The 21,062-nt window shown below is 46.0% G+C and overlaps 1 protein-coding gene across 1 annotated transcript in view; it reads left to right on the top strand.

Annotated features, from left to right (window-relative positions):
- LOC144822993 (3-galactosyl-N-acetylglucosaminide 4-alpha-L-fucosyltransferase FUT3-like) overlaps positions 1 to 20,158 on the top strand; it is a 128,412-nt gene extending 108,254 nt beyond the window's left edge. Inside the window, exon 2 of the mRNA XM_078681087.1 lies at positions 18,693 to 20,158. Coding sequence (XP_078537213.1) covers positions 18,693 to 19,759 — 1,067 coding nt within the window. The 3' untranslated portion in view covers positions 19,760 to 20,158. The remainder of the gene's footprint in view (positions 1 to 18,692) is intronic.
- The last annotated feature ends 904 nt before the right edge of the window (positions 20,159 to 21,062 follow it).

Below are 21,062 nucleotides of genomic sequence, written 5' to 3'. Positions count from 1 at the left end.
CGCCGGACGGCAGAGGAGGGGGAAGAGCCGGCTTGCTTGCTGAGACGCCGAGACCCCCCGGAGCAGCCATGCAACAAAGAGGACAGCAGAGGAGGCGGAAGAGCCGTGCAGCCGAGCCGCCGAGCCTTCACTGCATCGCAAAGCGCCGCAAGCTACCCAAACCGGCTTGCATGCCGACACCCCCGGAGCACCCACGCAATAAAAAGGTAGAGTGGGTAAGAAGCGATCTGGTGGCTTAGCGGTGGAGCGTAAGGGCTTAGTCCCGGTTGGACCCTTGCTCCCGCTCCTGCTCCTGCTCCCGCTCCCCTCTACCTCTATAGCAAGCAGCAGAGGGGCAGAGCAGATCAGCGGTCCAGCAGTGGAGCAGTAGAGCGGTAGAGCCCCTGTCCTGGTTTGGCTCCTGCTCCTGCTTCACCCGCCCGGTTGCCCCCCCATCTCCAAAAGACGTGCTTGTGCTTAAGCGCAGAGCCACAGTTCGCTGCCCAACATGGCCCGCAAGCCCAGCCGACAAACCCAGAAGGATCAGAGAGATCAGAGATTACCAGGGAGAACCAGGTATCCCCAAAAGTGAGCTATAAGGGGGTCTGCTGATTTATGTAACTGGGCAACAAGAGGACAGGGAACCTGCAGAGGCAGAGGCAGTGGCTGGGCAAAAAACGCGGCTACAGCAGAGATCGCAAGCCGCGGGAAACAGGCAGTCAGGAGGAAGGGGTCGGCTGTGCCCTGAGGATACATCACGTCTTTGAGCAGTACCGCACAAAGGGGGGAAAAAGGCAGTCTCTCCTGGATGAGAGCCGATTTATCGTAAGCAATCTTGTCCGCAGTTGAGAAGCACTGAAAAGACCAGACTGTTCACTGCCTGCCTCCCATTCCACCTCAGTCAGATATTTTCTTCCCAGCCAAAGCAAAGATGAGATCAGGGAAGCAGAGGACTACAGCCCCACAAATGAAACAGAACCGGAGAGACAGAAGACACCTATCATGGATACTGACCGGTTACTGAACCTTTCGCCAAGCGCCTCCGGAGGATCTGCAGTCAGCACGCTTCCGGCGCAATCTAATGAAGCAGGTCTGGTCGCTCAACATCAATCCTTTAAATAACCAAAAATAACAACAACATTTGCCCTTATAAAAGACATAGGGTTAGCAGTCCTTTCGAGCAATATGAAAATTAAGGGCCTACCCATTCCCCTGAGTCCCACAGTGATCGTCAGCTCAGGTGGTAACAACGTGTTGGGAAAATGCACAAGCAACAACGCGACAGCCACTTGACGACTTCTCGCTAGCACTGGTGGAAGAAGTTGCCAATATGTCTACGCTGAGCAGATTAGGGGCCCTCACTGTTACAACCTTAGGAAGCTCTACAACAAAGATTACCTCCAAACAATCAATGCCCAGGTGTGTTTCCGCAGCCAATTCCGTGGGCACATCAAACCTCACACCAAACAACAGTGACGGCTCATTTGAAAATAGCAGTAAGTCAATGAGTGTTCCAGCAGAAAATTTTACTGTTAACCCTGACGCGAGTACGACTAAAAGAGGCTATCACGCAGAGACACTATCAAGTCATAATATGTCCATAAAAGAAAGTGCATTCGATTTGACTGCAGAGGGAGAAGCACTCCACACACCTGTCTGCACACCACCCGCACCACAAGCATTTGCACTCCCTGGGGGGGGAGGAACATAGTGAAGCCCAAAGTGCGCAACATAAATTTACTGGGCCTGTAGCTGTGCAACATACGGAGATAGAGTACGCTGTGGAGAGGGACCTCTCCTTCCTCGAATCTAAAGAGTGGGAAAAAATGCTGTCTTCATACGGCAAAGATGCCCCTGACCATCTCTTATCACCATCACCTCCAAATGAGGAGAAGAAGGAGGAATTCAAACAAGAGAAGGCATGGGCTACAGCTCTGGATATACTACAAAGGTCAGCGGATTCAATGACCTATCAAGCAAACAAAATGGACATTCAAATTAGCCTTTTAAACACACTAGCTGTGTACGTAGTCAAAATAGACGATAAAATTACAAACATGAATAATCTGATCAGACGGGCACAAGAGGCCGCAGGACAACAACAACAAGGATGTGATTGTTCACCAATAATTGAGAAACTGAGCACGCTCCCGGTAATGATAGAAAAACTGCTGGTAGACCTAAAAGAAATCACAAACTCCAAGCCATCCCCCTCAACAGCGAGGAGGTCATACGTCAAGTAACCAAAGAAAAGGCGGCAGTACACCCAGGGGTATGCAGGGATGAAATCAATGCCTTGTCCTTACCCCTGGAAACATCAGCAATATGCAGTCCAATCAGTGATCAAGAAAAATCCCCACTCGTGGCCAAAGCCACCTCACCACCTCAAGCGGATCAGTTTATAATAAACCAGACCAGCAAGGTGAAAAGACAAAGGAAGTGAAAAGGACGCAATAAGAACTGCAGGACCGAACAAGATCTGAGCCTATACCCTATGTTCAATACCCTCAGCCGAGCTGCAGCTATAGAACATAAAGACCCAAAAAGAATTGGCGAGCCAACAAACCAACAAGCAGACCAAATAACCCCAGCAGAAAGCAGCAAACAAAAAAAGATTGGCACACTGCTTTCTGCAACAGAAAAGGATGCAGTCGGAGGAGATCAGGATCACTCAGATAATAGGGGGAAAAAAGAGTTAAACACAACCACCCAAACACCTTTTTTTGTCCTAATGCGGCCGCAAGATGTTGGGGGCCAAAGCTCCACCGGGCCCAAGGATTGTGAAAGCACCAATCCAGTAAATCCGACTCAAATCAGTAGCTCACACCAAGACCTTCCAGGCAACTTTACATTACTGAGGAAGGACAAGGGAGATGAAGCTCCAACCGCCCGTGACACAAATCAAAAGAGCTCTAGCGAATGGAACACACTACCGCATACACTCGATTATAAAACAATGAACGTGCAAATATCAGGACCCCCGACAGGAGCTGATCCAATGTACAGGGCTCAATCATCAGTGCCACAATCAAGTCTCCCAGTGGCCCCCCTCCATGCAGACCCAACTTTTACGCTATTCTATCCGAAATATAGGTCCAAAGGCAGCTGCGACATATTAAATTGCGGGAATATCATTAAACTGATAGAAGCGACAGGCCTGTCTAACGTCGTAACTTCACAGGACATTATATCAATAGAATTCATTCCACCAGGTCAGGGTCAAATAAACAAAAGCACAAAGGTCACTTGGAGCTCGATAGAGGCAATGAATAACATCTTGCGACAAACTGAAACCTTTAAGCAATGGGGCATAATCGTACTACCTGGAAGGGAACCAGGCTACCCACATGTTCTGCAAGAAACCCAAGGCCGGGAGCGTCCACGTGCCAGAAAAAGAGCGGTCTACTCAGTTTTGAGGAGCGCCGAGACAAAACTACTTCCTCTGTTCCAAATGCACCACATGCAAGAGAGGAACAGCTTACGTTCAAAAGGGACTCAGAGGAGGCCGGCACATGGTCTTGGTTGGCAGGCTCCTTAAACGCGACCCGGCTGCTCCGCTGACATCATAAAAATAAAATGGGCTATGACACCTGCCCACTAAGGATCTGCTCCTGGAACATTAACGGGCTTTCAAGCAAATTGGATGACCCAGCAACAATCTCCTATTTACGATCATTTGAAATAATATTACTTCAGGAGACATGGCTCGTGGAGCTGCAACACATAGAAGGCTTCAAAACACATCACATTTCAGTATTGAAGCTGAAATCTTCAGGAAGAGGCAGTGGCGGCTTAACAATTTATTTATCAATAAAAAATGCAATTACCTCATGGGAGCTCGCTAGCACTTCCCAATTTCTCCAGTCGGTAGGAATTTCATTTAGCCTAAACAAAAGTCAGACCAGAACCCTCACTCTTATGCATGCATATGTTCGCCCAAATTCAGCGTCGAGGGAATCTTTCACAGGTGAGGTGACTGATCTAGTGATAAGAACAAAATCTGGACTTTCAAACACAGATATAATATTAACTTGGGACTTCAATATGTGGCTAATGTCCGACTTAGAGACAAACGAGGTAACTAAAGCACAGGAAAGTGTGTGGGCCATACCTCCGCAGGTCCTTCCCGGATGGCACAAGGAAGACCGGCTCGGACGCTCCTTACAAAGAAATCTGGAACATTTGGGCCTTAGAGCCCTCAACGGCCGTTTTCTTCCTGACAAACCACCCGGCCTTTCATACTTATCGAAAAATGGTGCATCTTTAATTAAATACACCTTTGTTAGCCTCCCTCTCCTGCATCAAACACTGGGCTTTGGATTCGGTAACAGAATAGAAAGCGACCACAGCCCTCAAGAAATATCGCTTAGCACTAGTTTAGTGCAACATACTGAGGCAAGGGCTCAAGCTTTCGAAAGCTATACGATCAACCTGAAACGAATTAAGTGCTCAGTTAACAATCTACAGCAGCTAGCAACGGAGGCAAAACACATTTTTGAGAGTACTAGTAGGACAACCAACGATCTAATGGTTAACTGGACATCATTCACAACGATCTGACAGACAGATATGCAAAACTAATAACGCATGTCAAACCAAATGGGTTGAATCAGTCATTCTCTGGGAACCTGGCGATACGATCAGCAAAAAGAACAATGAACCGGCTATGGCGGGAACTAAAAACAAAGCCAATGGACCAACCAACAATAATAAAACTGAGAGAAGCCCGCAAACACCTGAAGATTGTAAAAAGAGAACATCGAAGGGCTCATTGGAATTCTTTCTGGGCTAATTTACAACATAACATTAAGTCAAATAATTCTGCAAGGTTCTGGCCCACTATCAACAGTCTTGGAGGGAAAGCCCCGAAAGCCGCTTCATCCAACATTCTGGAATCGAAGTGGTACTCCAACTTGTATATCCACTTCAATGATCAACAAGAAGAGACAGCTGACCCGTACCCCGCAGCAGAGGGCAGCAAAACTCTAAAAATAACCAACAAGCCTCCAGAGCAAACAACAAAAATGCTATCTACTGAATACCCTTTCCACCAAAGCAGATCACCTGAAAAGCAATCAGTAAGCTCAAATCATCCAAACGACATCATTCAAAGGATTGTCCCGGTGGACCTAATTGAAAAACAGATCAAAAAGGGCAGGAAAGAGGGAGCGCCGGGCCCTGGAGGCATTCCCCCAGCTTTGTTCAAGGAGGATTCGGCCTTCTGGGCTTCTAAACTATCGCCACTTTTGACTTCCATCTTAAAAGAGAATGTCATCCCGCCCTCTTGGCAAGGTTCAATTCTCGTGCCAATATTCAAAGGAGGGGACAAGAAATCTCCAGGGAATTATCGATTGGTTGCCCTCATCGATAATGAAGCAAAGTACTTCGCCAGGATCCTGCTGAACTCACTTCGGGCATGGGCTGACGATCATTCAGTGATCCCTCCAAATCAAACCGGCTTTACAAGCAATACAGGCACCTCAGTTAATCTCATGACTCTCTCCTGCTTGATAGACCAGGCGGTATCCAGCTCTAGTTTGCTCTATATGGAATTTATAGATTATAAAGCTGCATTTGACAACTTCAACAGGGCCATGCTTTGGCAGAAGCTGCCCAGACTGAATATCCCAAACGATCTTCTCAGAGCCATACAGCTTCTGCACCGGGACACAGGGGTCAGGATTAAGGTCGGGGACAGCTTCAGACTTTCACGACCGATCACAACAACTAAAGGACTAAAACAAGGGTGCGTCCTGGCCCCCACACTTTTCAACTTATTCTTATCAGATTTCCCAGAAGCTTTAAACAAGGTAAATTCCCACCCTCCTAAACTAGCCAGCCTCCATCTGTCAAACCTCCTATACGCCGACGACGTAGTTCTCCTAAGCAACACAAAGATTGGCCTACAAAGACTTATGGACGCCACGGCTGAATACTCAATAAAGAATGAGATGCAGATAAATAATAAGAAAACGAAAATTCTAGTGGTCCGTCCAGGAAGGCCCAAGAAGTTAGCATGGGCCCTGAATTCCGAAAGCATCACAGAATCCAAGTGCCAAAAGTATCTAGGAGTTCTCTTCGATAACAACAACAGATTTAAAACCCACCTATAAGAGCAAAAAAAGAAGGGTGTGGCACTATCATTCGCACTAAATTCTATTCACAAGAAGCTTTTGGCCCAACATTCGCCCCAACACTGCAGGTAGCACAGGCAAGAGTGATTCCTACACTAACATATGGTAGCGAGGTGCTAAAAGGGCTTGATAGTGGCCAATTGGACAAAATCATTGCGAAAATCTTCAGAACAGTGTTCCAGCTACCATCTCATACGTCACCTGCCCAAATCAGGCTGGAACTGGGCATCTGCAACCAATCATTGGCCAGATTAATGAGTTTCCTAATGTGCTGCCACAAACTGAGGTCGTCAAAAGAAGGCAGCTTAGCGCAACACCTTTGGTCAAATTTGCACACGAAACGATGGCGGGCAGGGTACGATTACTGGGCAAGAGGACTCAAAACACTAAGCCTGAATGAAGTCTGGGATTTACAAGCCAGCCAAAACTAATTCAAAAGGCTAGCAAAAATAAATGTAAAAAAACTCTCCTTATTACAAGATAAGGCAAGTCTTGCAAGAAGAAGTCATGGCTGGATGACTCTAAGATCGTACGACCAGCTGACGCCTCAGGGGTATGTAATTCTGCAATTTACTACACGCACCAAACTGTGCTTTCTAAAACTAAGAATGGGAGTGATTAACTTGTCCAGCCATCTTCCCAAATGGAAAAGAGAACAAGTCCAGCAATTCTGTCGGCTCTGTGGAAACCAAAGGGAAGTCATTGTACATATTCTTTGCCTGTGTCCAAGCCTGTTGAAGGAAAGAAGGTCCCTTTTACGGAGAGGATGGATTAACAACGAGGTCAGATCATGCAGAGCCGCAGTATTGGCCTGCTTCGATCCACGGAACATTAGCCTAAACTGTACCCTAGTAAGGTTTATGGAACATGCTGCAATAAAACTAGGGGAGGCGATCCATTAGCAGCAACCACCACCAGAAAAAACCCGGCAGTACCTCCTTGTAGGTCAAGAGGGGCTCAGTGCGCAGGTCAGCACACTCCGGCATTTGATTTTTAAACTCTGGTCATCATTTTCAACGAGCCAAAAGGGCCAAAACTAATGTGGTGGCGGAAGTGAAATGACGATTGTGCAGTCTGCAAAAATGGGGGGCTGAGCGTCTTTTACCAAGAATGGGGGTCTACTTTTAACTTTGGAATATTACTACATTCCCACAAAGGGTTACATCTAATGTGTCGGCAAAAGGACAACTATAATCATGCACTCTGCAGACATGGGTGACACTGAGGACATTTTTAAATCAAACTGGGGTTTTACCTTCTTTCTAAATGTGCAATAATTTCTTATCTTTTGTAACTTGCAAGGATTTTTTTTTTTAAATCATGCAATAAAGTTATTATTATTATTATCTATCTGTTCATAAACATCCACCCTCATACTGGCCTACAGATTGCGCCAAACAAACTTCCTGTTCAGGTTAACCGAAATGCAGTGATGCAGTGCATAATCACTGGTATTTAACCCATTACACTGGGTTATTCCTTCAGAACTGTCATCTTTTAAGATCCTTGTTTAGAACCAAACCTTTTCTTAAAGGGCTTCGGCATTAGGGAGTGTTAGGAATCACCAGTGTGAATTTACAATCTCAAAAGGACTGCACTCCTAAGGACGAAATGTATTCTTCAGTGCATTACAGGTCCTATGCTAACTAGGGTTTGTTGCTGTAATTAATATTTATTTTATCGGCATACTGTAAGAAATTGGGGTGTTGGTTGACTGGGGTATGAGCCATGGTCAAGCAACAACCAATCTGCCTGACCCCAATCTACATCACTCTACCCTACTCCACCCCACTCTACCCCAATCTACTCCACTTCAATTGACCCCACCCCATTCTACCCTAATCAAACCCTCTCCTGTCTATCCTAATCTATGACACACCACTCCAACCTACTCAATCTACCCTGGTCCTGTTTACCTCAATCCAGTCTACCCCAATCTACCCCACTCCAATCTACCCCAATTTACCCCACTCCACTCTACCTCACTCTACCCCAATCCAGTCAACCCAATCTAGCCTTCTAGGTCAAACTCTGCCCTACTCCTCCCCAAACTACCCCACTATACTCTGGCCAATCTACCAAACGCTACTCTACCTCAATCTACCCCACTCCAATACTCCAATGTGCCACAATCTACCCCAGTACAACCTACCCCACTCCATTCAACTCCAATCTACGCAACTCCAATTTACTCCTCCCCAATCTACCCCACTCAATGCCACTCCAAACAACCCCACTCCACTCTACCCCAATCTTTCCCGCCCCACTATAGCTCAATGTACCACAATCTGCTTCATTTAACCCCTCCATTCCATACACTCCAGTCTAACCCAATCTACCTCACTCTACTCTACCCCAATGTACGCCACTTTACCAAACTCCACCCTGCTCCAGTATACCCCAATCCACCCCACCCTACTCTACCCCAATTTACCCCACTCAGCTCTACTCAAGTCTACCCACTCAAGTGTACCCCAATCCACCACAATCTATTTAACTCCAATCAACCCCACCCCATTCTACCTCAATCTACCCCACTCTACCCATTATGATCTACCCCAATCGACCCCACCCAAGTCTACCCCACTCCACTCTACCCCAATTTAATCCAGTCCAATTTACCCCACTTCACTCCAATCTGCCCCAGTCCAGTCTACTTCAATCAACTCCATTCCAATCTACTCCATTCAACTCCAATCTACCCCAATTCAAGCTGCCCCCTCTAACTCAATCTATCCCACTTTACCCCAATCCAGTATATCCCAATCTACTCTACTACACTCTATCCCAATCTACCTACCCCATTCCACTCTAGCCCAATCTATCCCACTCTGCTCCACTCCACACCACTCCAGTCTACCCCACTCCTCTACCCCAATCAACCCCACTCCACTGTAACCCAATCAATCCCACTCAACTCTAACTAAATCTACACTACTCTAATGTACCTCAATCCACCACAATCTACCCCACTCCAATTAACCCACTCCTCTCTAACCCCAATATACCCCAACCAAATCTGCCCCATCTACCCACTCCATGCCACTTCACCCGCTCAACTCTATACCAATCTACCCCACTCCATTCTATGCCAATCTACCTCACTCCAAACTACCCATTCTACCCCACTCCACTCCACCCCAGTCTGCCTCAATTGACCCAACTCCACTCTACCCAATCTACCAAACTCCACTCTACCCCAATCTCACTCTACCATACTCCACCCCACTCCAGTCTACCCCACTCTACTCTACCACAATATACTCCACTTTACTCCACTGCACCCCCACTCCATTCTACCTCAATATACCCCCTCCACTGTACCCCAATTGACCCCACTCAACTCTATCTAAATCTACCCTACTCTAATGTACCCCCAATCCACCACAATCTACCCCACTCCAATCAACCCACTACATTCTACCCCATTACACTCTACCCCATTCTACTCTACCCCAATATATCTCACCCAAATATGCCCCAATCTACCCACTCTACCCCACTTAACCCACTCCACTCTACCCCAATATAACCCTCTCCACTCTATGCCGATCTACCTCAGTCCAGTCTGCCCACTCTACCTTCAATTGACCCCACCCCACTTTACTCCTCACTCCCCCCACTCCACTCTACTCAATCTGCCCCACTGCAGTCTGCCCTAATCTGTCACACTCCAATCAACCTCACTTTACTCGACCCAACTCTACTACACACCAATCTACCCATTCACCCCACTCTTATCTACCCCACTCTATTTACTTCACCCTACCCCAATCTACACCACTTTACCACATTCTACACCACTCCAATCTAACCCACTCTACCTCACTCCAATTTACCCCACTCTACACCGATGCAGTCTCCCCCACTCAACTCTTCTACAATCTAGCCCACCCTAATGTATCCCAATCTACCTCGTCCAACTCTAACCCTAATCTGCCCCACTCTAACCCAATCTATTTTACTAAACTCTACCCCCAATGTGCCCCGTTCCAATCTTCCCTGCTCTGCCTCACTCCTCTACACCCATTCACTTTTCCCCCACTCTACCCCACTCAACTCTACCCCAATTTACCCCTCTCCAATCTACCCCAATTTACTGCACTCCAATTGACCCCACCCCATTTTACTCCAATCTACCCCTCCTATTCTACCCCAATCTACCCCACTCCTGTCTATCCAAATCTACCACTCTCCAATCTACCCCAATCCAACCTACCGCATTTGGCTCCACTTCAATCCACCTCAATCAACCCCACTCTAGTCTACCCCACACCACTGCAATCGACCCCACCCCAACCTACCCTACTCTACCCCATTCCACTCTACCCTAATCTACCTCTTTGTACTACACTCTACCCCACCCCAAGCTACCCAACTGTACTCTACCACAATCTGCTCCCCTCTAATCCACCCCAATCTACCCCAGTCTATCCTAATCTACCACACTCCAATCTACCCCAGTCCAGTCTACCTCACCCCACTCCACTCCAATCAACCAATCCACAGTCTACATCAATCTACCACACTCCAATCTACCCTAATCTACCAACTCCAGTCTACCTCATTTAATTCCACTTAATACTACCCCAATCTATACCACTCCAATCTTCCCACTCTTCCCCAATCTACCCCACTCCACTCTACCCCAATCTACCCCAACCCCTCTAATCTACCCCATTCTACCCCAACCCAATATACCCCACTCTACCCCACTCCACCCCACTCCAGTCTACCCCAATCTACCCCACTCCACTCTACCACAATCTACCCCACTCTATTCTACCCAGATCTACCCCAGTCTAATGGATCCCAATCTACGCCACTCTAATCAGTTTCACTCCATTCTACCCCAATCTATCCCTCTCTACCCCACTACATTCTATCCCAATCTACCCCGCACTACTCTACCTCAATCTAATCCACTCTACTCTAACCCAAATCTACCTCACTCCAGTCTTTCCCACTCTACCCACCCCACTCCACTGCAATCTACCCCACTCCGCTTTAAGCCAATCTACCTCTGTCACATCCACTCCACTCTACTACACTCCAGTCAACCCCAATCTACCCAACTCCACTCTATCCCACTCCTTTCTATGCCAATATATCCTACTCCAATCTACCCACCCTATCCCACTACACTCTATTCCAGTCTACCTCAATTAACCACACCCACTTTACCCCTCACTTCTTGCACTCCACTCTACCTCACTCCAGTCTACCCTAATCTATCACAATCCAATCTTTTCCTAACTACCACACTCTAATCCACCACACTCTACTACACTCCAATCTACCCATATTTACCCCACTCCAAAATACTCCACTCCAGTTTATCCAACTCTACCCCAATCTACACCGCTATACCCCATTTTACACCACTCCAATCTGCCCCAAAATACATTGCTCAAATCTACTCTACCCCAAATCTACTCCAATATACTCCATTCCACTCTACTCCAATCTAGCTGTTAAGAAGTAGTCTGCAGACTGGAGTAGTGAGAAGTAGGATTTATTAAACAGCCCCACACGGTGATGATGCGTGGGTGAACGAAACATCAGAAATGACAGTTGGTGTCAACGCAATCAGCTGGAGTCAGGAATGGAATGTGGGGGGACCAATGGGAAGCGGAGGAGCTGGGAAGGTTCACGCGCAGGGGAAAGGAAGGTACTGTGCGCATGGGTGCAAGGGGGGTGGCATGGGTAGGATACAACACATCTTCCTCTCTATGAAGTTTTGGCAACAGCGCCACAGGAAGCGGTGGCAATTAGATATGGGGCATAAACAGTAGGGTAGTTAGTCACACTCATAATCATCCAAACGTTTAGGTTTGCGGATGGTCCTACCAAACCTCCCATAGGTCGTTGGTGAGTGTGGTGCACATTCGGTGTCCGAATGGGAGTCAGGAACAGATCTGCCGAACCTACCACTGGAACCGTGACCATCAGATACCACTTCAGAATCCGAATGAGGGTCATCCTGACAACTCCGATTGCAAGTCGAAGCGCTGGGATGGACACCTGCAGACCGATCTGTCGATTGGCCATCATCAGAGTCAGAGTCGGGTTGGAGGTCACATGTGCTGTTGTTTTTGGGCCTATTATTCTCATCAGTGCTAGATCTATCAACATCTACCCACAAATCATTGCTAACAGTAACATGCTGCTGGTGACCCTGGGCCTTGTCACTGGGATGATAGTTCGCTAGTCTGCTCATGTGCCAGACCTTCCCATCACTGAGTCTTGCCGCATTGTTGAACAGTTCATCGATGTGAAGTGGGGCGGTGAATCTGCTTTCTCCTTTCTTTACTTTTTTTTCCAAACGAACTTTCACCAGATCGCCAACCTTGAATGAATGAACTTTTGCACTGTGTTTAGAATCGTACCATTCTTTGTAGTACTTCTGTGCTTTGATGATGTTCTTTCTTATGTTTTCAGGCGACCATTCAATTTGTTTGGATTCGGACATCCATCCTAGATCAACGCTCATGGGCTGCCTGCTTCTCATGAGAATGAATGGTGCAGTGCGTGTGCTAGCACAAGGAGCAATCCTGAATGCCCAGATGAGTTTGTATATTTCCTCTTCCCAGTTTAAGTTTGCATTTCTGGATAGTTGAATGTGTCCCTTCAAGACCCGGTTAAATCGTTCAGTGAGGCCGTTTCCTTCAGGGTGATAAATTGATGTGGTGTAGTGGGTGATGCAGTTCCTAGCAAGGAATGACTTGAATGCTTCAGAACAGAATTGCCGGCCATTATCGGTGAGGACGGATTTTGGTAATCCTTCACTGAGAAAGAGCTTGTCCAAGAAGTCTATGCATTTAGAACTGTCAATTTCCTCTACGATTTTAATTTCTGGCCACTTGGAGAAGTGATCTATTGCCACCAAGATGTACTTGAGTGCTCCATCATGTCCCTCTACAGGCCCCACGATGTCCAAACCTAATTTCTCCCATGCCATTTGCGGGGGTCGAATCGGAGAGAGACTGACTTTTGACGTTTTGAGAGTTTTGTCCGAGTCAGAGCATTCCAAACAGTTCCTGACCTGGACTTCGATTTGCTTGTCAATCCCGGGCCACCAATAACTTGCTCTGACACGTTGCTTGGTTTTGGTGATGCCTAAGTGGCCAACGTGACACAAACTTAGGATTTTGTCTCTGAGCGTGGCAGGGGCTATGGCTTTACCCATTCTGTACAACACGCCATTTTCCAAGCTGAGTTCATTCCTAGTTTCCCAAAACACCTTGACATTGTCTGGTAGGTTGCGCTTATCTGGCCATGCAGTGTTGATGAATTGGCATACCATTTGCAGAGTGGAGTCGCGCGACATGTGTTGACTCCATTCTTCAGCTGAAATTCCATCCAGGTCCGTGTTGAAAAGTAGGGCAACCTTCTCCTCATCATCTTGAGCGACTATGCTTTCCATGTGAGGCAGAGGTAATCTGCTGAGAAAATCTGCGATTTTGTTTTTCACACCTGGCCAATATTCTGCCGAGTAGTTGTAATCCAGCAGCTTGATCGACATCTTGCTGAGTCTTGGTGAAGCGTTTTGTAGACCAGAGGCTGTCAGAATCTTTAACAACGGTTTGTGGTCAGTGCGGAGATGGATCTTGTAACCCCACACATAGGCTCTGAAGTAGTTGAGCGCCCACGAGCAAGCTAGCATTTCGCGTTCTATGACAGAGTACTTTTCCTCCGCAGGGGTGAGTGACCTGGAGGCAAAGGCTACTACCCACTCTTGGTTAGAGGTGTCCTTCTGTGCTAGCACTGCTCCAATACCTTTGTTGCTTGCATCTGTGGTGAGGTAAATATCTGCTTTGGGGTCAAAACCTTTGAGGAAAGGCGCCTCGCTGATTTCTTTTTTGATGGTAACAAAAGTGTTCTGACAGTCCGATGACCAAATAAATTTGGTTTTGTTTTTCAATAGTTGTCTTATGCTATAGGTTTTTTCAGAGAAGTTTCTTATGAATTTGGAGTAATACTCCGTCAAACCGAGAAAGGCTCTTACATCCTCTTTGCTTGAGGGACATGGGGCATTGAGGATGGCATCCACCAAACCCTGTTTGGGTTTGATCCCTTCACGGCTGATAGTGTGCCCAAGGTAGACCACTTTGTCCTGTGAAATTTTACATTTGTCCAATTCCACTGTTAAACCATGCATTTTAAGTTTGGAAAACACTTGTCTGAGGCGTGTGTCGTGTTCCGATTGGTTGCTGCCCATGACCAGGATATCATCCTGGAAAAACCTGATACCTTCAACACCTTCCAGAATAGATGTCATGACCCTTTGGAAAAGTGCTGCGGCAGAGGCTAAACCAAATGGTACCCTGGTAAACCGATAGCAACCAAAGGGTGAGATAAAGGTAGTGAATTTTTTACTGTCTGCATGCAGGGGAATCTGGTGATATGCAGATTTTAAGTCAATTATGGAAAATACACACATGTCATTGGTGGCACTAAACATTTCACAAATACGTGGTAGGGGATATTGATCAACAATAATGTTTTTATTGAGGTCCCTGAGATCGATGCAGAGTCTGATTTTCCCGTTGGGGCGTTTGACAACAACCAAGGGGGAAACCCACTCCGCTGATTCCACTGCTTCTATAATGCCATCCTTGACAAGCTTGTTCAGTTCCGCTTGTACATCATTTCTCACTGAAACTGGTAGATGTCTTACCTTGTGAATGCAAGGAACAGCTGAGTCTTTAAGTTCAATTTTGTGTTCGAAACTGTTAAGCAAACCCACTTTACCTGAGAACACTTCGGGGAAGTCTTTTTGTATGGATAGCTTACATGAATCATTTATGGACAAGACAGGATCATCACTATTGGGATCGAGCATGATGCCTAGATCAGCTTGATCACTCCATCCAAGGACAGAAGGACCTTTTTTTGCAACATACAGTCGGCAAAATGCTTTCCGATTTTTGAATTCAAACTCCAAGTCACGTGTTCCTAGGAATTCGATGTTGTTCCCAGTGTAGCTTCTAGCAATAACTCTGGGTTTTTCTAGATTATAACCTAATTTATCCGTGAATTGCTTCCAAATGTTTTCATTGATGATCGTGAAGGGTGACCCAGAGTCTGCCATCAGATTGACTGTCACTCCTCCCAAGCTAACATCACACATGGGTCTTTTTTTCTTAGTGGGCATGACTTCTAACACGTCGTATTCAATTGAGAAAACATAACTGACATTGTCTGAGTCAGAGTACTCCGAGTCCTCTTCGGTGGAATCACTCTCTTCCTGTATTTGTCGCACCTGTCTGCTTTGTCTGTACATTTTCTTGTTGCAAACCTTAGCGATGTGACCAGTCATGCCGCAAGACGAGCATTTTTGATGTAGAGCTGGGCACTTTTTAGAATCGGCAAGATGAGTTGGAGACCCACAGCGATAGCATTTGAGATCAGAAAAGTCATTGTCTCTTGTGTTTGTGCGTCTATCGCTGTTATGTTTCGATCTGGTAGATTCACTTCTCTTGTGATGATCATGACTCATTTCATTTCTGTTACCTTTCAGTTTGTATTTGGAGGATCTGATGGCTTTTATTTCCGCTGGTTCATCAATTACTGCTTTGGCACATCTGCCCGTGAGTTCAGCTTTCTTGACAAGAGCAACAACCTCCTTCAAGGAAGCCTCGCCATTGACCCAGAGTTTATCTTGGATGTTGGGGTTGCTTGCATGCATTATTATTTGGTCACGCACAAACTCCTCCTGTAGCGCCCCGAATCTGCAGGTCAGGGCCAAGTTATTCAGAGCAGCCACATAATCCTCTACACTCTCATCTTTTCCCTGCTTTCTTCTTGAGAACTTGTATCGATCAACAGCAACACATACAATGGGCGAGAAGTGATCGTCTAGATCATCTAGGGCATGTTGATAGACATTATCACCTGTTCTCACTTTCTTCTCAATGTTATTGTAGGTCTTAAGACCACCAGGACCCAAACAGTACAGAAGCACCTTTTTCTTCTTTTCAGCAGTGAAGTCATCATCCTCAACTGTCTCAATGTAATTGACAAAATACTCCTTCCACTCTTTCCAAGGCATGCAAGGTGCACCTTTAAGAGGAAGAAATGCCTGAGGTTGAGAAAGGTTCAAGGAACTGAGGGCACACATGACGGTTGATTAATTAAAGGCTCAAGATTCACACTGCGAGAATTATTAGTACACAATCCTTGTGATGAGTGACCTTAAACCAACAACTCAGGTTAAACGATGTGCCGCTAGAGTGTGTGACACTTATTCACTCAATTTCATAGCCATATGCTTGCCTTGTAGTTGGTGGTTTTCCTTTGTTTAGGTGTAATAAAGTCACACGAATTCAGAACTTAGGCTGGGCTCGAACACTAACATGAAGAAAACGAGAGTTTTTTTTTCCAAAATGGTGCCCAGCGCTGCGTTCCAGTGACGTCACGCGTCACCAGGCATGCGCAGAAGCAAAGAATTATAGGCGCGAACACAGCTGACTGGAATATCCGTTACGAAAGCGCCATGAGAGACAGTACCCCTGACAGGAATCGAAGCGCAACAGCTCAACTATGGAGGAGCGTCGAGCGCATGAAGAAGGCACACACGAAGGAGAGTCCCCCAAGAACTGTAGCGGTCCTACCTCCGTGTGGCGCAGCAGCCGGTCGTTGTGAGATGCTCAAATCTCCGAAGCAGATGCGCGGCCACTTCAGCTGTGTTGCTCGCGTCTTCGTTCGCCACGAAGGAAAGGCAGGTAAGAAGATTTGCCTCAATGAATTGAAGGATTATCGAAAGTAGCAAGGTGGAAGTCCATCATCTGTACCACGGTGTGAGGCTGTAGTCTTCCGCTAACCTCGTCGCCACTGTTATGAAGTAGTCTGCAGACTGGAGTAGTGAGAAGTAGGATTTATTAAACAGCCCCACACGGTGATGATGCGTGGGTGAACGAAACATCAGAAATGACAGTTGGTGTCAACGCAATCAGCTGGAGTCAGGAATGGAATGTGGGGGGACCAATGGGAAGCGGAGGAGCTGGGAAGGTTCACGCGCAGGGGAAAGGAAGGTACTGTGCGCATGGGTGCAAGGGGGGTGGCATGGGTAGGATACAACACTAGCCCACTCTAATTTACCCCAATCTACCTCACCCCACTCTACCCCAAACGACCCCATTCTCCCCCACTCCACCCCACTCCACCCCTATCTAACCCACTCTAATTTACCCGAATCTACCTCACCCCACTCTACCCCAAACTACCCCATTCTACCCTACTCCACCCCATTCTACCCCTAATGTACCCCACTCCACTATCCCAATCTACTTTACTCAACTCTACCCCATTGTACCCCACTCCAATCTTCCCTAATCTACTTGAAGCTGTGCGGCATCTAGAAAAAGCAAAATGGCGGGTGAGTGAGGGCCTTGCAAATTCCCGTTATCATATCTGTCCCAATATGGCAATCTCAGGTATGACTAGCCCTATTCTTCTCGTAATGGGTGTTTATTGCTGACTGGGGAGAACGAAAGATTAGGCTCCCAGGACCTCTCTCCCCTTTAGTGTGTTTAGGAAGAAGAGTATTGCGACACAGGCAAATTAGTGCAATGTTTAAAAGCAAATCATTTACTTTATACTATATCCAATAGGATGTGGCCTAATTGTCATACCTGCCAATCCCTGAAGTGGGGAACCAGGTTCGAGTCTCGGCGTTGGCTCAACATTCTGGCAAATCTCTAATCTTCCTGTGACTACCGAAAAATGAATGTATTCTTGAGAAACGTAAGTGGTGCTCGTGTAAAGCCCTCCAATACCTTTGTGTCAAGTTTGTGCTCTACAAAATAAAAATGAAATAGGAGCTGGTAAACTGTATGCCTACTGTAGTCTGACATTCACATAGAGCGGATAGAGTCCTGACCGTGGTTTAAGTGTAGACCGAATTGGTATTGAGACTTTTTGAATCAGTACAAGTTACATGTGAATTGCTCTAATGTACAGAAATTAACCACTTGAGATAGTGGGTGTGGAGATAGATGTACACAATGTACTCAATTTATTTAAAGTAAATTGTGTCAATGGGAACTGTATACTTTGTGCATATACCTTTACTGGTGTTTAGTGTAACAGTACACATGCTTTGAAGTTATAGTTATAAAGAGGCAGTTGAAATAGTAACATAACATGTATTTGAAAAGCGCAAGTTCACCCAAGGGTATTTTGGTGCTGAATAACAGATGTTTATTGTTATCCATCGGTACTCATCGACCTCAGAAGAATAAAAGACGTGGGGGGACCACCAGGATTTAAACCTGTGGCCAAGAGGTCAAAGGCAGGCCCCTACAGTGGACACATCAGTCCACTAAGCCCCCAGAACTAACTTATTGAATAGTATATTGGAATTTCCTAACCAACAATTATTGATGTGAAAAGTATCTGCAGCAGTAACATTATTATTGATGACAATGGTGATGTCACATGGGATCTCATAATTGAGATGCAGGAATTAGTCTTCTTCAGTCTGTTTCTATTCTATAGGGCATTGAAATGTCCTTGCAAATTACTTTTTGTAGCCGTTTGTTTCTTACTCTCTTTCTACTTGTTTATCTTTTGCAGCTTATGACATGGTTACCTTTACAAGAAAATTGCTCTGCCAGAGATTACACATCTGGATCTTTCTCCAAATTCTCATCAGTACTTCCCTGATCTTCTACCTTCAGTGGTTATGGAATGCTTCATCTGAAGTACTGTGCCCCATTCTGGACACCAAAGTCTCACCTGTGCACCCCCCTTTCATCATCCTGCTCTGGACCTTACCTTTCAGAGAGGAGTTTCCCCTCAATCTGTGTGCGGAGCGTTTTGATATCACTGGTTGCTTCTACACAGCTGACCGAAGGTTTTATAAAAACGCTGATGCTGTTATCTTGCACCACTCGGATATCATGTACAGCCCATCTAGTTTGCCAACACAACAAAGGCCACTCAACCAGCGATGGGTCTGGTTCAATTTAGAGCCTCCAAGCAAAATTTCCAATATAGACATGCTGGAGAACTTGATAAACGTCAGTATGACATACAGACGTGATTCCGATATCTTCACCCCATACGGGTGGACTTTATTGACCAACAAACCTCTGAACTTTAGCATTCCAGTCAAGTCCAGGCTAGTGGCATGGGCGGCTAGTAATTGGGACCCAACAATTCGGAGAGTTCAATATTATGAGGAGCTAAAGAAACACCTTCATGTGGATGTATTCGGACCAGGCCATCAGTCATTGAGTAGAGACGAGCAAACGTCAGTCTTCTCCCAATATAAATTCTACCTTGCTTTTGAAAACTCTGAAAATCAGGATTACATCACTGAGAAGCTTTGGAACAATGCTCTGTTGTCGGGGACAGTGCCCGTAGTTCTAGGCCCTCCCCGTCAGAACTATGAACTCTTTCTTCCCAGTGAAGCCTTCATCCACGTCGATGATTTCCCCAGTGCCAAGGCCCTGGCTGAATACCTTCTGGCACTGGACAAGGATGACAAGAAATATCAGAGTTGTTTCACTTGGAGATATCGATATGAAGTGGTGGGAAGAATGAGCTGGCCAACGCACTACTGCAAGGCATGCCTTTACCTCAAAAACCACCCAACCTACAGGACCATTCCTAGCCTGGCCAAGTGGTTTACATCATGAACACAAGATGACTAAAACTAGAAATAAAAAACAGAACAGCGAGAGCAGGGCACAGATAGAAAGAATTAAATATGGCAGATGCGAAGCTGGAGGGAAAGAGGGGGGAGACTGAGTGCCAAAGACAGGGTGGAAGAGCCAGAATATGACCGGTGCCAGAATTTTACCCGTGTTTCTTGTGTTGCTGTGAAATGTGCAAACAGTGGCTTCAGCTTGTAAACCAGAAAGCCTGCTTACTCTCTGTGAAATGATGGCTCAGAAGAGTCTTTTCATGTCCTGTAAACGTCCGAGCTCAAATCGTTTTTTTCAGATTTGCTATCTGGAATTTTTACTTTGCATCCCTATGTGAAATGGGCACTGTTCTTCACGAATATACGGGTAGTAAACCTTTGTGATATTTCTGACCTTCTGCTACTCTGTCTTCTTTTTGCACCCAATCTTACTTGCAACTCTATCAGCAGTGATTAGTATGTGAATCAACAAGTGCCAGGGCCCATAGTTTCCCTAAGAAGCACGCGGCCTGCACTACAAATATTGGGGGGGGACCGAATACCAACGCTGGCTCTTCTTGATTTCACCTCATTCCTCTTGCATTCATTGCCAGACACTCACTGCCCCTTTATCTTGCAGGTTAATTCCCCCTTCCTGCTTTTTCCCTTTGAAACTGTTGTTGTGTCTTTTTCTTCCTTTCTTTCTCTCCTTCATGTGTTTGTTTTTTTTGCTCCGTATGAAAGTCTGATGAAAAATGAATTCCAGTCCCCAAAAAAGGGTGCATCTACTAACTCAAATTAAGCACTGGGCTCAAACCAGACGCTAATGATGGACACACTATTTCTACAGAACAATTGTACTACATTAAGAGTCACTCCCTTGATATTGGTAGTCACGGCTTGTTTCCAGACCGACACCTCCTGATCACCCTGTGCCATCTACTGTTGAAGTAGTGATGCATGCATCTATTTTCCCTATTACCTATATGTCTATTCAATGTGTCCCTGTTCCGAAGTAATGCCTAGTTTTTTATTTTATTGTGGTTGACTACAATGTATTTTAATACAGGATCCCAAACCGTGTCTAGAATATGAACACATGAACTGTAAGTGTGTTATGTATTATTCTAAAATACTATATTCAATGCTCTCAGCTGGGGTTTCCGCTCTAATTACAGTAGCACTGCCAACCACAAGTATGCAAAATGTCTTCCCTACAAGGCTCCCTTTGCCATTACCACACTGACATGTTTACCTCGAACTTTGGCTCAGTGTGGACAGTTTAATAAGACAGCAAAAACGTATTCATGAACAAT

The sequence above is a fragment of the Lissotriton helveticus genome, chromosome 3_1 (genome assembly GCF_964261635.1).
Source record: "Lissotriton helveticus chromosome 3_1, aLisHel1.1, whole genome shotgun sequence".
NCBI lineage: Eukaryota > Metazoa > Chordata > Amphibia > Caudata > Salamandridae > Lissotriton > Lissotriton helveticus.
Note: the sequence above shows the minus strand (reverse complement) of the source record. Positions and strands in the feature narration are given on the sequence as shown.